This window comes from Cherax quadricarinatus, chromosome 9 (assembly GCF_038502225.1).
Source record: "Cherax quadricarinatus isolate ZL_2023a chromosome 9, ASM3850222v1, whole genome shotgun sequence".
Classification (NCBI taxonomy): Eukaryota; Metazoa; Arthropoda; class Malacostraca; order Decapoda; family Parastacidae; genus Cherax; species Cherax quadricarinatus.
The window spans coordinates 42,674,786-42,690,531 of NC_091300.1; the positions used below are offsets into that span (position 1 = coordinate 42,674,786).

At 42.5% G+C, this 15,746-nt stretch overlaps 1 protein-coding gene across 6 annotated transcripts in view; it reads right to left on the bottom strand.

The window, feature by feature from the left end:
- Positions 1–15,746, bottom strand: part of LOC128686065 (protein rolling stone) — a 483,046-nt gene that overhangs the window by 78,480 nt on the left and 388,820 nt on the right. For 5 of the 6 annotated variants that reach the window (XM_053772714.2, XM_070083400.1, XM_053772713.2 and 2 more), the window contains exons 2-3: positions 8,007–8,142; positions 6,891–7,073 (exon numbers count right to left, since the gene is read on the bottom strand). In XM_053772714.2, coding sequence (XP_053628689.1) covers positions 6,891–7,073; positions 8,007–8,108 — 285 coding nt within the window. In that variant the 5' untranslated portion in view covers positions 8,109–8,142. Of the gene's footprint in view, positions 1–6,890; positions 7,074–8,006; positions 8,143–10,291; positions 10,477–15,746 lie in introns of those variants that run through there. The other variant, XM_070083402.1, reaches the window with a different exon arrangement.

The window sequence follows — 15,746 nt, forward strand, 5'->3', positions numbered from 1 at the left end:
GCAACAGTTAGGTATCTTTATTATGAAACGTTTCGCCTACACAGTAGGCTTCTTCAGTCAAGTACAGAAAAGTTGATAGAAGCAGAAGATACTTGAAGACGATGTAATCAGTCCATCACCCTTAAAGATATTGTTTCATACTATGGAACAATGCTCTTCTCCAGACTGAGGGACTGACCCCCTCAAAACTTTAAGGGTGATGGACTGATTACATCGTCTTCAAGTATCTTCTGCTTCTATCAACTTTTCTGTACTTGACTGAAGAAGCCTACTGTGTAGGCGAAACGTTTCATAATAAAGATACCTAACTGTTGCATATGTGTCTTACCTAACAACCTGTCGGTATTTTATACCATTTTAATGTTCATATTTTTAACAGCTCGCTGATCCAACCTTGTTATAAAGAGTCAGGACTGAATTCAGTTTCCCAGCTCCGGCTGACATTCTTTACTCATGTTATACCTAAGAAAAATATAAGCTTTTATTTAGGCTTTGGGAATATAACATACAGCTTTTTTTTAAAGCTATCTTGACGGCATTCAGATATTATGGGAACATTAAAAGCACATTATGTAGATTTAACTTAGGATAAGGGAATAAAATCAATGTGACTTATTGTCATTTGTTTGAGGGTGGGTTGTGCAACGGAGTTTGCTGCTTAACTTATCTTTCTCTTACCCTATTAAATGTTTTCTAGGTTGAATTAAGGCAAATTAACCCGTATTTTGCGTATGGTTAACTGACGACGTCTAAATAGTTTACGAAGACGTACTGGCGACAGTAACGAAGACGGGAATAGTGCAAAACGTTTCGCTCTGTGTTAATGATGTGATACAGTTCTAAATAGAGCTTGCTCTACACCTGATGCGTTACTTCAGTAACCAAATAACAAACTTTCGACTGAAGTCTGGCAACGAGGACAAGTTTCCTTGCACATCCGCTGCCCCTGTCTAGCTAGCAGTAAAAATCGGTACCTGTGTGTTGGCTGACTGTTGTAGATCGTATCCAGGAACAAAAAAAAAATGTATTAGAAAACCCCAGTCCTAATGGAATGTTATATACTTTGTAAGAAAACTCCAGAACCCGATGGATGCATTCCAGTGTTAGGTGAAAGTTATTTGTACCTAATTAGGCTAATAATGAGGAAAAACGAAAACAGCTGATGAGCCTAGTTCCGGGGTTCCTCGGGCAAGCTCAGCCAACAGGCCAGCTAAAAGCACGCCAACAGGCCACCAAATGCGCAAGCACAGCACTGCAAATGTGCTGTGCTTACGTGTGTAGTAACCACCCTGAGGGAGCCCATGCTCACTCACCATGACCACAACAGCTGAGAGCACAATCCCTGCACTATGAACGTAAAGGAACGGCCATCAGGGAGTGGGAATACCAACGATCGATACGTTCCGCATTGCGGGACCGTAACTATAGGTCAGCACAACATGGAATAAATATTGAAGCTTAGTAGAGCCTTAGATCGTTCAATGAATCAACTCTCACTCAATTTCTTAGATAGATGATCCCTATTACTATATTCGCGGAGAAGCGCTAGACTCGTAGGGGCCATATAGCGCCCGTAGCAACGGGAGGGTGTATTGATATTTAAACCAAGGAAGGGAAAGTATGATTCCTTGGATCAAGAGCCCTTCACTGGGCATCAAGTCACCCTCTTGAATGGTTACTAAATGTTTCCCATTGATCAATAAATACAATGTTTATGATCAGTATATACAATGTTTATGATCAAAAACAATGTTTATGATCAAAAATAATGTTTATGATCTATAAATACAGTGTTTATGATCAACTAATACATTGTTTGTAATCTGTAAATACAATGTTTATGATCAATAAATACAATGTTTATGATCAATAAATACAATGTTTATGATCAATAAATACAATGTTTATGATTAATAAAGACAATGTTTATGACGAACAATGTTTATGATAAATAAAGGCAGTGTTTATGATCAATAAAGACAATATTTATGATCAATGATGTTTATGATCAATAAAGACAGTATTTATGATCAACTGAAACCCTGGCACGGTGCAGCGTAGGCAGCGATCATAGCTCAGTCAAGTTAAGCATTGTTGGATCTGGCCAGTAGCTGGACGGGTGCAGCTTGAAAAAATCGGTTAAGAAATTTCATCCCCCTTCCCCCCCCCCCACCCTCCTCCCTATTTCATCCTACCCCCGCCCATTTCATTTCCCTTTTACCCTATTTCATCCCCCCACCCCATTTCATCCTCCTCCAGTTCTATTTCACCTTCTCCCCGTCCTATTTCAGCATCCTATTAACTATTCTCCAAGGACCAATTAGTCTCAGCGTCCTCGCCAGTTACATTTGGAAACCATCGGAGTGATGGAATGAAGGTGTCCCTTGTGTGGAATGTTATTTTTGACTCCCTCTCTTCCTTACTTCCTTCCTTCCTTCCTACCTACCTCTTCTGTTTCACCCTTCCAGCATCTGTAGCTTATTTTTGTACCCCCTACAATCTTCATTACTCCCTTCCATAATTCATTCTTTCCTCCCTTCTTTACATCATTCTTTCATTCCTCACCTCTTCTTTTCTTCCATCTTTTTTCCTTCCATCATTCTTTTCTCCCTTCTTTCCTTCCTTCCATCCTTCCTTCTTTCCTTCCCTCTTCTTTCCTTCCATCCTTCCTTCTTTCCTTCCAGTATTCTTTCCTTCCATTCTCCCTTCTTTCCTTCCATTCTTCCCTCTTTTCTCCCCTCTTCTTTCCTACCATCATTCCTTCATTCTATCAAACCTCTCTGCTTTATCAGCTGGAGTATCAGAGCTGGAGAGTGAGGAAGAGTGAAGATAGTCTGGGGACACATGGGAGGGGAGAGAGAAAGATGGAAAGGGGACCAAAAGATGGGGAAGTTAAGGGAAAAAAGATCGGAAGGGAAGAGAGAGAGAGAAGGAAAAAGAACGAGAGAAAATGGGAGAGTGGAGATTCATGAAGAGGAGAGAAGAGAGGGGGTGAATAAAAGAGACGGGAAAAGGGGAAGGGGAAGAGGCTAGAAAGGTGGGAACTGGGACATGGGGAGGAACGAAGGACATAGATGACACAGGGGAATAATAGATGGACAGGGCAGATAAAGATGACGAGGGAAGCGACAAAGACACGAGGCTACAGAATCTCATCCAAGTTTAACTCGTCTAAAACTCTCCCAACTCCTTCATCTGGGAAACTAAGCTAATTAACCTTCAACATTTAGTCCAGCTACACACCATGACTAATTAATCTGTCTTTTGTGAACTTTGTTTATTCATCTACATAGCAAGTGTATTTCAGTGTATACAAAGTATTGCATATATCTGCGTGTGTCACACTTAGAGAAAAATTAAATATTCTGTCTGTTGCAATACAACATGAACTGTTGTTATTGTTATGCGTGAGAGAGAGAGAGAGAGAGAGAGAGAGAGAGAGAGAGAGAGAGAGAGAGAGAGAGAGAGAGAGAGAGAGAGAGATCATCAGTTTCAGATTAACTATCTGTAGGTTCAAGAGCAGATTTATACTTTTTTTTCCCACAGGGTTTGACAAGGTTAAGGATCCCTAGCTTTATTGACAAGTTATTTACAGGTTAAGGATTCCTAACTTTATTGGCAAGCTAAGAGCTGTTACGTACATCAGCTCATTTGAAAGCATTTTCATTGTTATGAGACATACAAGTAAGGAACAGGATGAAGTTGGAGCCATCTGTGGGCCAGCACTTTCGTGTGATCAACTGACTTTATCTCGTTGACATCATTATGCTGTAGGAATATGTTCCATACTCGAGTCATCCTGGGTATGTATGATCTCAGATGGAGTGATGTTCTGGAGAAGGGTACAGCCAGAGTGAAGTTGCTGTTTCTGCCCGTCTTGTGGCATAAAAGCTTGTTTCACGCTGTCCTCGAAGTGGATCCAAGTGTGGTACTTTGACAATATTGGCCTTGTACATAACAGTAAGGCCACCCACATCCCTCCTGTGTTGAAGGCTCTGCTGAAATGACAGATCTATCCAGGATGGGTCTAGGCCAGAGATGAGACGTCTTGCTCTGTTCTCTACTCTGTCAAGCAGTCGCAGATGAGAGGATGGGGGGGCAGACAAACCAAGAAAGTGGAGCATACTCAAGGTGTGAGCTTACTTGTGCCTCGTACAGAATCTTGCAACCCCTACTGTCAAGCAGATGCGAGATACGGCGAAGTACTGTAAGCTTCCTGGCTGCTTTGTTTGCTAGATTTACATGGTTCTTCATGGTCAGTTTGGAGTCAAATTTCACCCCAAGGATATCAACTTCTTCTCCAGGTGCCAACACCCTCCCATTCATCCTTACTACTGCACCAGCATTACCATCATGGTGCCTAGAGACTATCATCATTTGCGTTTTCTCAGGTGCAAATGTTACTTGCCATCTATTTCCCCAAGCTGATATAGCTCTTAGCTGGTGACTGATGTAGCTTAGAGCAGCTGGCATTTCTTCTCTTGGATAAGTGAATGTCAGTGTACAGTCGTCTGCATATGCATGGGATTCTGGGATGAGATGAAGAAGGTCATTGAAGTAGACATTCCATAACAATGGCCCCAGCAATCTTCCTTGTGGAACACTTGTCCCAATAGGATGTCTTGCTGGTTCTGTTCCATTGAGAACTACACTTATGGAATCGAGTCTTCAATATCTGATCTATCATATATATTTTGTGTTAATTCCGATGGTTTTAACACTTGCTTCCTCTTCTCGAGTCTAATTATTTCATTATTCTGCAACTCTCAAGAAAAACTTTTTCTTAATGTACAACTATGGCCGCTTGTTTGCCCTTGTCGATGGTGCTAAGAAATAGTTCTTTTCGTATTCTTTTCATAACTTTATATGTATATGTAGTTATCTTGTCTCCCTCTCACCAGTCTAAGTGAGTTTCTTAACTTTTATCAACTTTTATTATGTTTAATTGAAAGCCATTTAGAAGCTTGTCTTCGAACGTTTTTTTTTTTAGCCAACTTTTTGTTGTTGTTGTAAACATCAGACAACCACTACATTACTGCTAAACACCGTCACTGCTACTACTACTACTGATACTACTACTACTACTACACCACCACTACTACTACTACACCACTACTAAACATTACAATTACTAGTCACTATTGCTAAAATATTTACCAAAATCACTAATATTACTACAGTCGCTACTTAGACAAATAATTAGTACTAAGATATAAATATTACAACTAGTTGATATGTAGACACTATTGCTAGTACCACGAGTCAACATTATTACCTACAATCCACAACAATACATCAACACTACGATCACCATTAACACTACGATTGTTACTTACATTGTTTACAGAACTCCAGCAGAAAATTTTAAACATTATATCTAATGAAACTACAACAGCTACTACAGCAAAATTCTAACAAACTAATCTACTGGGGGAAAGGCCTGATATGGGGCCGAGTCGCGGGGGCCATGATCTCTGGATCCACCTTCGAGTTATGAAGCTGAGTGTCATGAACCACTATATCATCTATAGTAGGTCGACTTGTATATATTCTAAATCACTGTCTATACTATAGTATATACTAATAGTAGCAACCCTTCACCATCCTCGGTGTGATGTACTCATTATTATTCAATCATTGCTTGCTGACCGGGTCACCACTTGCTGACCGGGTCGCCACCGTGGCTCAGTGTACCTACAAAATATCGATGCACACACATACACATGTCTGCACCACATGTGTTGGGCAGTTGTTAGTTCCTGGCAGCTACGTTTATTGTTGGACACAGTGGTGAAGTTCACACCACTGTTGGTATTACCCTCTGAGAGTATAGGTTATGTGAGCTGTGTTCAGTGTAGATTTATCATTATATTAAAGGCACACAATACTGACAAGCTGACAGTGTTGTACAAGTGCCTTACTATATTCGCGGAGAAGCGCTAGACTCGTAGGGGCCATACAGCGCCCGTAGCAACGGGACGGTGTATTGATATTTAAACCAAGGAAGGGAAAGTATGATGGGTATTCAATTTGCATTGTAAGTGAGGATTTACATTGTTGTTGGACTTAGCCTCTGAGTCCATCATGTATCTGCATACTGTCTTTTGAACTTCGCTGTATGCAAAATAAGATAGTACAACAATGTTACTTGTAACATTTGTGTTTCCTTTGAAAATGTAACTGTCAAGCGGGAGGACATAGAACATATTTTGATGTACAGGTTGATACACTTTTACTCCCGGCTTGTATAAAGCTATCTTCTGATTTGTAATTACACTATTCTTGTCTGGACACTAGTGTGACTAACTTAACTGTTCTGTCTCCCGTAGACCCACCTTTAATGCCACTCACAGTCAGTTCTCACGAAAGACTGTTGACTATTTGCTTACACTTCATTATTTTTACCATTTCCCTAGACTTGTCCCGGGTTAGGACTCGTCCTGGCGAACCTGCCTGTACCTGCTCCAAGACTTGTGCTCAGGAAGCGAGTTACTGGTTTAAGTAATTTTAATAATAATAATAATAATAATAATAATAATAATAATAATAATAATATATTTCTACAAGTATATGTACAAGGTACACCGGTATAGCTGACATCAGCGACATACTGCTATATAGAAAGCCGCTTGTTATGCAGAACATCTCGGGCAAATTAGGTCAGTTTTGTCCCAGGATGCGACCCACACCAGTCAACCAACACCCAGGTACGCATTTTACTGATAGGGAGCATAGACAACCGGTGTAATGAAACACGCCCAATGTTTCTACCTCGCCGTGTGCAGTGACAGCGTTAGCCAGCAGGTCACAGGGCACAGTATGTGATGGCTATCGGATGTTCTGCAACAACACCGGTCATATTACAAGCAACTTATACCACTGCTACTTACGGCTATGCTAAGGTAGGCCCAGTTGGTGAGGTAGATGAAATGATAGGCCTTACGCTGGATGGGAGCATCGATGCCGCCCTCCAGAGCAAAGTTGGCGGCCCACCACGAGACGTGGTACAGCGCCCACGCCCATCTGTAGGCCACGTACCACGCCCGCACGCTCGAGATTGGGTGTCTCTGCCACTGAAAGGTGAGAACGTTTGAGAACAGGGTAAGAACATGATTGGAAATAGGTAAGAACATGAGACCATAATGAAAATTAGGTGTAACGAAAACAGCGTGATGACGGGATGAGAACGAGGTTGGAAATGGGTAAGATAATGAGAAAAAATAATGAGAATAGGCGAGACTGAGATCAGGTTGAGCACATAAAAATAATTATGAGAATAAAGTGCGAAAACTATGAGAAAAATAGTGAGAACAGAGGAAGAACATGATAGAAACAATGCAGGAACCTGATGGGAACACTTAGAATACGTGATAACACGATGAGAACACTGAGAAAGTGGTGAGAACACATGAGAAAATGATAGAAACAGTGATAACAAAGTTGGAACAGGCTAGTAATGTCTTAAATAGACGGATGGGTGAGAAGACGAAGAGTGGAAGAAAAAATCAAGGAGAGAGAGAGAGAGAGAGAGAGAGAGAGAGAGAGAGAGGAAGAAAGGAGGCGGGCAGGAGCGAGATGAACTTTTCCACCTCTTCATAATCTTCCTTTCCTTTCTCACTTCTCCTCCTCTTCCTTTCCCTTCCGTCTTCATTCTCCTCCTTCTCTTTTTCCCTGCTTCTTTACATTAACCTTGGATATGACAGGAGAACATAGCTAGCATATATTCCCACGTAGAGTGAGGCAGCCGTAACACAGCTGACGTTTCCCACAACGTAACTCATATAACATACAGGGAAGCAGCTCTCTGATGCTGTTTCCCTGCAGTTGTGGGTGCACCCGTATAATTATTGTATGGAATAGCCGCACGTAGTGAGAGTTCCTCCTCTCTTGCCGTGGCAACATTCTCGTCTCATGTTCCCTCTCCGCTGCCTCACTTCAGGTTTAAGAGTCATGGGCAGCTGAATCTCTGAGACGTGAGCACAGACCTGCTGAAAAATAAGACTTACCTCGGCAGCAAGGAAGAGATGGGGATCCTGGTGGTCAAGCATGAAGTTGCTTAGCTTAAACTCTCGTCGTAGGATGGCCCAGCATGATGCCCAGGACCCCATGACTCACCCCGGGGCACCACCTACCACACACACCCTAGAAAACACACAGACACTTAGAATAAGGAGAAAGTAAGTATTGCAATACACAGAAGCCGAAATAGAATTCTTAAAACACCTACCCTGAAGATCCTTATATCCCTGGGTTCTTAAAACAGCTGCCCCTGTTGATCCTTCTGACATTACTGGGTTCTTCAAATAAGTCACCTTGTAGGTCCGGATCATATCCACGAGCTCCCATAAATAATAACAATTACATCCTTGGAGTGTCTGATTAATATTCAAGTATGTACCTGTACTAGAGGGCCTTGTCCTCTCCCCCACCCCACACACACACTCGTCGTATCCCCATAGTGTTCAGGTCCTCGTGTATTATACACATTATCTCCGTAATCGTATTCATGATCTTAGCATCATCTACATTTCGTTTTCTTCCCAACTCAGACTTTAGTGGTCTCACTTTAGACATGGCGTCTCATCTGCATTTATAACCATATTCTGAATCTAATATTGTAATCTTTAGGTCCAAACTTTTTAAATTTACTTTTAAGATCTACCATCATGATGTGTATATATAAAAAAAGTTGTTCGATGTATATTGTATGGATTGGCAAGTACACAACATAGATACCATCTTCTGATTCGAGTCTCTAATACCAAAGGGAACCTGCGTGCTTCTCTATAAACTGCTTCCCTTGCAGTCGGGAGTTTGATACGGATTGGCACGAACGCAATGCACACAAGTCACTACGAATCCGGATCAGAGGCTTGAATGGGCAAGTTAATAGACTTGGATGCTGGTGTGGATCGACAGTCCCTATGGTAATCCCCGTGAGGTGCAGGAGAAGTGAAAGGGTTTAGTGAGATCGCTCCTTCGCTCCGCTGACTACGAACCCAAGTTGAAGATTTCCTCTCGACATATGGCGTCATAAGAATCAACTTTAATCTCAAGTTGAAAGCGGAGAGAGAGAGGGGGGAAGGGGAGGGGGAGGGGGAAGGGGAGGGGGAGGGGGAGAGGGAGAGGGGAGAGAGGGAGGGAGAGAGGGAGGGCGGGAGGGAGGGAGGGAGGGAGGGAGGGAGAGAGAGAGAGAGAGAGAGAGAGAGAGAGAGAGAGAGAGAGAGAGAGAGAGAGAGAGAGAGAGAGAGAGAGAAAGAGAGAGAGAGAGAGAAAGAAAGAGAGAGAGAGAGAGAGAGAGAGAGAGAGAGAGAGAGAGAGAGAGAGAGAGATTATTATAATAAAAAAAAGCGCTAAACCACAAGGGCTATATAGCAGAGAGAGATATATATATATATATGAGAAGAGCAGAAGGAAGAAAACAAATTGATAAAAACTGATTAGACAAAAAAAGGAAGAGAAAAAAAAGAGGGAGGGATAACAATTACCTGATTTTTCTACCTCCCCCATCTACCTATGCCCCGTGAGGCAGTGAGGGAAAAGATGGTTTTTTTTAGCAGTTGGGCCGACACGCTCCCGTAATCGCTGTCGAAACTTTGCCAATGGCATATAAATCTTGCGTGGGATGCGGGACTTAGGTCAGGACCTGCCAGAGCCTGCCAGGACCTGCCAGGACCTGCCAGAGCCTGCCAGGACCTGCCAAGACCTGCCAGAGCCTGCCAGAACCTGCCGTTCCCTAGCTACAGATTATAAAGTCTCAGGTAACGCACGGATCCAAACCTTGTCTCTAGTCACTAATATAATATCAGGCCTCTGGTCAGTAATATGGGTCAATAGCAGGACGCTTTTCACTAATATATAATAAAAAAAGTAATAAAACAATATACTTCAGTTCACATCATGAGTCGAAGCAAATTTTGAGAAAAAGAGAAAAAAATCCAGGTATTTAGGACGATAAATGAGCTGATGGCTGTTTCGCCAGAGCAAGGTAAAGTAAAGGAATCCTTATTTTTATTTATTAAACAAAATAGAATACCTCAGCAGTGTGCTGCTTCCCTGCTCTATATGACAGTTATTCGGTAGAACGAAAGCTACTCATGTTTTTCTGTCACAGTCCGTCACGCAGGATAGGACTTATGCAAGGTGTTAAAATCTGACATCTCGATATGGGAGACTGAGAGGGTAATGAGGATATTGTCCAGTAAAGGTGGTCTTTCGTCGGAGGGGGGGGGGGGTTGTGAACCAGCTTCAGAGAAAGAGGGAAAAACAGGCCAGCAGAATCCCCTCTTACCACAATAAGGTGAACCAGTATCGGAGGAAGGAGAGGCTGACGCACCACTACACTAACGGCCCTCTTCAAGGCTGGCGACGTTGTAGACCTGGAGAGTGTACACAGAACTTTCACGGCACACATAAGTACGAAAAGGCACCTAAATTTCTGGGAACGGTTGAAGGTCCTTGATCTGTTTTCCCTGGAATGCAGGCGAGAGATACATGATATTATACACTTGGAAGGTCCTGAAGGGATTGGTACCAAACCTGCACACGAAAATAACTCCCTCTGAAAGCACAAGACTCGGCAGGAAATGCAACATTCCCCCGATGAAAAGCAGGGGCGCCACGAGACAACACAATAAGTGTCCGGGGCCCAAAACTGTTCAACTACCTCCCAGCATACATAAGGGGGATTGCCAATAGACCCCTGGCTGTCTTCAAGAAGGCACTGGACAGTCACCTAAAGTCAGTACCTGACCAACCGGGCTGTGGTTCGTACGTCAGCATGCGTGCGGCCAGCAGTAACAGCCTGGTTGATCAGACCCTGATCCACCATGAGGCATGGTCTCAGACCGGGCCGCGGGGGCGTTGACCCCCGAAACCCTCTCCAGGTAAACTCCAGGTACCATGGTATGGTGAAGTAGCGTCTGGCAAGTCTTGCGTAACCGAGGTTAATTAGCCAAGTATTAACCAAACGAAATTTATTCTGCAGATTTTGTATAACAAAAAATAAGAGAGAACATATATATAAAAGAGTTTAAAATTACAAAAAAAAATATATTGTATTATCTTCGAAAGATAGTATGGGATCGAGCATATTAATAATTTTGGACCGGGGTTCGTTTCCCGGCACAGGTGAAAGGTTGGGGAATGTTTCCTTATACCTACTGCCAGGTGTTCATCTAGCAGAAAGTATGTACCTGGGTGTTAGCCGACTGTTGTGAGTCGCATCCTGGGGGAGAGGATTAAAAGACTTCAGTGGAAATAAGATAAAGTTTGCGATGGCGCACACAATTATGTTATCTTGGGATACTAAGCATCCTGGTTAATAGTCCGAGAAAAATCTTTTCCTTATCTTAAGCAAATGAAGCTGCAACTTCCACTGCAACTCCCACTACAACTCCCACTGCAACTCCCACTACAACTCCCACTGCAACTCTCTTCTGACTAGTATATTCTCCTGCGTATTCTTGGGAGCCAGCAAAGCTTGTGGAGTGAGCACCTTCCCAGGCTGATCACCTCATCTTCAGCTGTCTCCAGTCTATGAGCTCTATATTGAAGTGCAAAATTCACTAGATGACGAAACGTCGTAATAAAGATACGCAGGTATTGCACTTGTGTCTTATTCAGCCAGTCTGGTTGGTGGTGGCGGGTTGATTAGGATGAAATCCTGTCTGCTACACATGTCATTAAGGCTGAGTTTCAACTATACAAACACCACTCATAATATTTTCATCTCCGAAATAGACATTAAACCAAACTATGTACACAGGAGGACCAAACTATGTACACAGGAGGACCAAACTATGTACACAGGAGGACCAAACTATGTACACAGGAGGACCAAACTATGTACACAGGAGGACCAAACTATGTACACAGGAGGACCAAACTATGTACACAGGAGGACCAAACTATGTACACAGGAGGACCAAACTATGTACACAGGAGGACCAAACTATGTACACAGGAGGACCAAACTATGTACACAGGAGGACCAAACTATGTACACAGGAGGACCAAACTATGTACACAGGAGGACCAAACTATGTACACAGGAGGACCAAACTATGTACACAGGAGGACCAAACTATGTACACAGGAGGACCAAACTATGTACACAGGAGGACCAAACTATGTACACAGGAGGACCAAACTATGTACACAGCAGGATCAAACTATGTACACAGCAGGATCAAACTATGTACACAGCAGGATCAAACTATGTACACAGCAGGATCAAACTATGTACACAGCAGGATCAAACTATGTACACAGCAGGATCAAACTATGTACACAGCAGGATCAAACTATGTACACAGCAGGATCAAACTATGTACACAGCAGGATCAAACTATGTACACAGCAGGATCAAACTATGTACACAGCAGGATCAAACTATGTACACAGCAGGATCAAACTATGTACACAGCAGGATCAAACTATGTACACAGCAGGATCAAACTATGTACACAGCAGGATCAAACTATGTACACAGCAGGATCAAACTATGTACACAGCAGGACCAAACTATGTACACAGGAGGACCAAACTATGTACACAGGAGGACCAAACTATGTACACAGGAGGACCAAACTATGTACACAGCAGGATCAAACTATGTACACAGGAGGACCAAACTATGTACACAGCAGGACCAAACTATGTACACAGGAGGACCAAACTATGTACACAGGAGGATCAAACTATGTACACAGGAGGACCAAACTATGTACACAGGAGGACCAAACTATGTACACAGGAGGACCAAACTATGTACACAGGAGGACCAAACTATGTACACAGCAGGACCAAACTATGTACACAGGAGGACCAAACTATGTACACAGGAGGACCAAACTATGTACACAGCAGGATCAAAGTATGTACACAGCAGGATCAAACTATGTACACAGGAGGACCAAACTATGTACACAGGAGTACCAAACTATGTACACAGGAGGACCAAACTATGTACACAGCAGGACCAAACTATGTACACAGGAGGACCAAACTATGTACACAGGAGGACCAAACTATGTACACAGCAGGATCAAAGTATGTACACAGCAGGATCAAACTATGTACACAGGAGGACCAAACTATGTACACAGGACCAAACTATGTACACAGGAGGACCAAACTATGTACACAGCAGGATCAAACTATGTACACAGGAGGATCAAACTATGTACACAACAGGACCAAACTATGTACACAGGAGGACCAAACTATGTACACAGGAGGACCAAACTATGTACACAGGAGGACCAAACTATGTACACAGGAGGACCAAACTATGTACACAGGAGGACCAAACTATGTACACAGCAGGACCAAACTATGTACACAGGAGGACCAAACTATGTACACAGGAGGACCAAACTATGTACACAGCAGGATCAAAGTATGTACACAGCAGGATCAAACTATGTACACAGGAGGACCAAACTATATACACAGGAGGACCAAACTATGTACACAGGAGGACCAAACTATGTACACAGCAGGATCAAAGTATGTACACAGCAGGATCAAACTATGTACACAGCAGGATCAAACTATGTACACAGGAGGATCAAACTATGTACACAGGAGGACCAAACTATGTACACAGCAGGATCAAACTATGTACACAGCAGGATCAAAGTATGTACACAGCAGGATCAAACTATGTACACAGCAGGATCAAACTATGTACACAGGAGGACCAAACTATGTACACAGCAGGATCAAACTATGTACACAGCAGGATCAAACTATGTACACAGGAGGATCAAACTATGTACACAGGAGGACCAAACTATGTACACAGCAGGATCAAACTATGTACACAGGAGGACCAAACTATGTACACAGCAGGATCAAAGTATGTACACAGCAGGATCAAACTATGTACACAGCAGGATCAAACTATGTACACAGGAGGACCAAACTATGTACACAGCAGGATCAAACTATGTACACAGGAGGACCAAACTATGTACACAGCAGGATCAAACTATGTACACAGGAGGACCAAACTATGTACACAGCAGGATCCAAGTATGTACACAGCAGGATCAAACTATGTACACAGCAGGATCAAACTATGTACACAGGAGGACCAAACTATGTACACAGCAGGATAAAACTATGTACACAGGAGGACCAAACTATGTACACAGCAGGATCAAAGTATGTACACAGCAGGATCAAACTATGTACACAGGAGGACCAAACTATGTACACAGCAGGATCAAACTATGTACACAGGAGGACCAAACTATGTACACAGCAGGATCAAACTATGTACACAGCAGGATCAAAGTATGTACACAGCAGGATCAAACTATGTACACAGCAGGATCAAACTATGTACACAGCAGGATCAAACTATGTACACAGGAGGACCAAACTATGTACACAGGAGGACCAAACTATGTACACAGCAGGACCAAACTATGTACACAGGAGGACCAAACTATGTACACAGGAGGACCAAACTATGTACACAGGAGGACCAAACTATGTACACAGGAGGACCAAACTATGTACACAGGAGGACCAAACTATGTACACAGGAGGACCAAACTATGTACACAGGAGGACCAAACTATGTACACAGGAGGACCAAACTATGTACACAGGAGGACCAAACTATGTACACAGGAGGACCAAACTATGTACACAGGAGGACCAAACTATGTACACAGCAGGATCAAACTATGTACACAGGAGGATCAAACTATGTACACAGGAGGACCAAACTATGTACACAGGAGGACCAAACTATGTACACAGGAGGACCAAACTATGTACACAGGAGGACCAAACTATGTACACAGGAGGACCAAACTATGTACACAGCAGGATCAAACTATGTACACAGCAGGATCAAACTATGTACACAGCAGGATCAAACTATGTACACAGGAGGACCAAACTCTCGGTGTTATGTAACTTTGTATTTACAACTCTAATATTATTGATGTAATTGTATTAACATCAATATTGCAGTTTGTTCATCATGTTGCTTTACTGCAGGATGGGGAATACTGAATTAATGCTCAGAAAATATTTGCTTAACTCAGATTCAAACTTATTCGAGTTTGATTATATATCCTTTTGAGAGAGAATAAAAATGACCGCAGATTATATTATATACCATTAATTTGTTCTCTTTAAACCTAATTTATTTTATTCCCTAATGCAACACGATAGTGAGTTTTAAGTTTTCGTTATTTTGTTCAGAAGACGCAGGTGCAACACCTGGGTAGCTGTATTGTTGAGTGTTGGAAGTTTCGCCTACGCGGTAGTCCTCTTCAGTGAAATACAGAGGAATAATGGCGAGGTAAAGATGACGTACTTTGTCTATCAACCTGGGTAAATAGTTTCAGGGGGTCAGTCCCTCAGACCATGGAGTCGAACTCTTGTTTAGGCTGAGGGACTGACCACCTCAAACTATTTCTTCAAAGTTGATGGACAGATTACATCATCTTAACCTCGCCACTACTACTACTGCTGCCTACAATACATTTTCCTCTGTATTTCACTGATGAAGACTACCGCGTAGGCGAAACGTTTCAACAATCAACTAAAAAGACATCCAGCTGTCGCATATGCGTCTTACTCATCAACTTAGTCAGTATTTTTTACAATTTTCAACATTTTGTTCATAGTAGCAGTATGTGTGGCATCTACTAAGCCCTGTGACTACATACTCAGTACTCACAGCCTTATATATACAGTGCTAGTCACAGCATTATGCC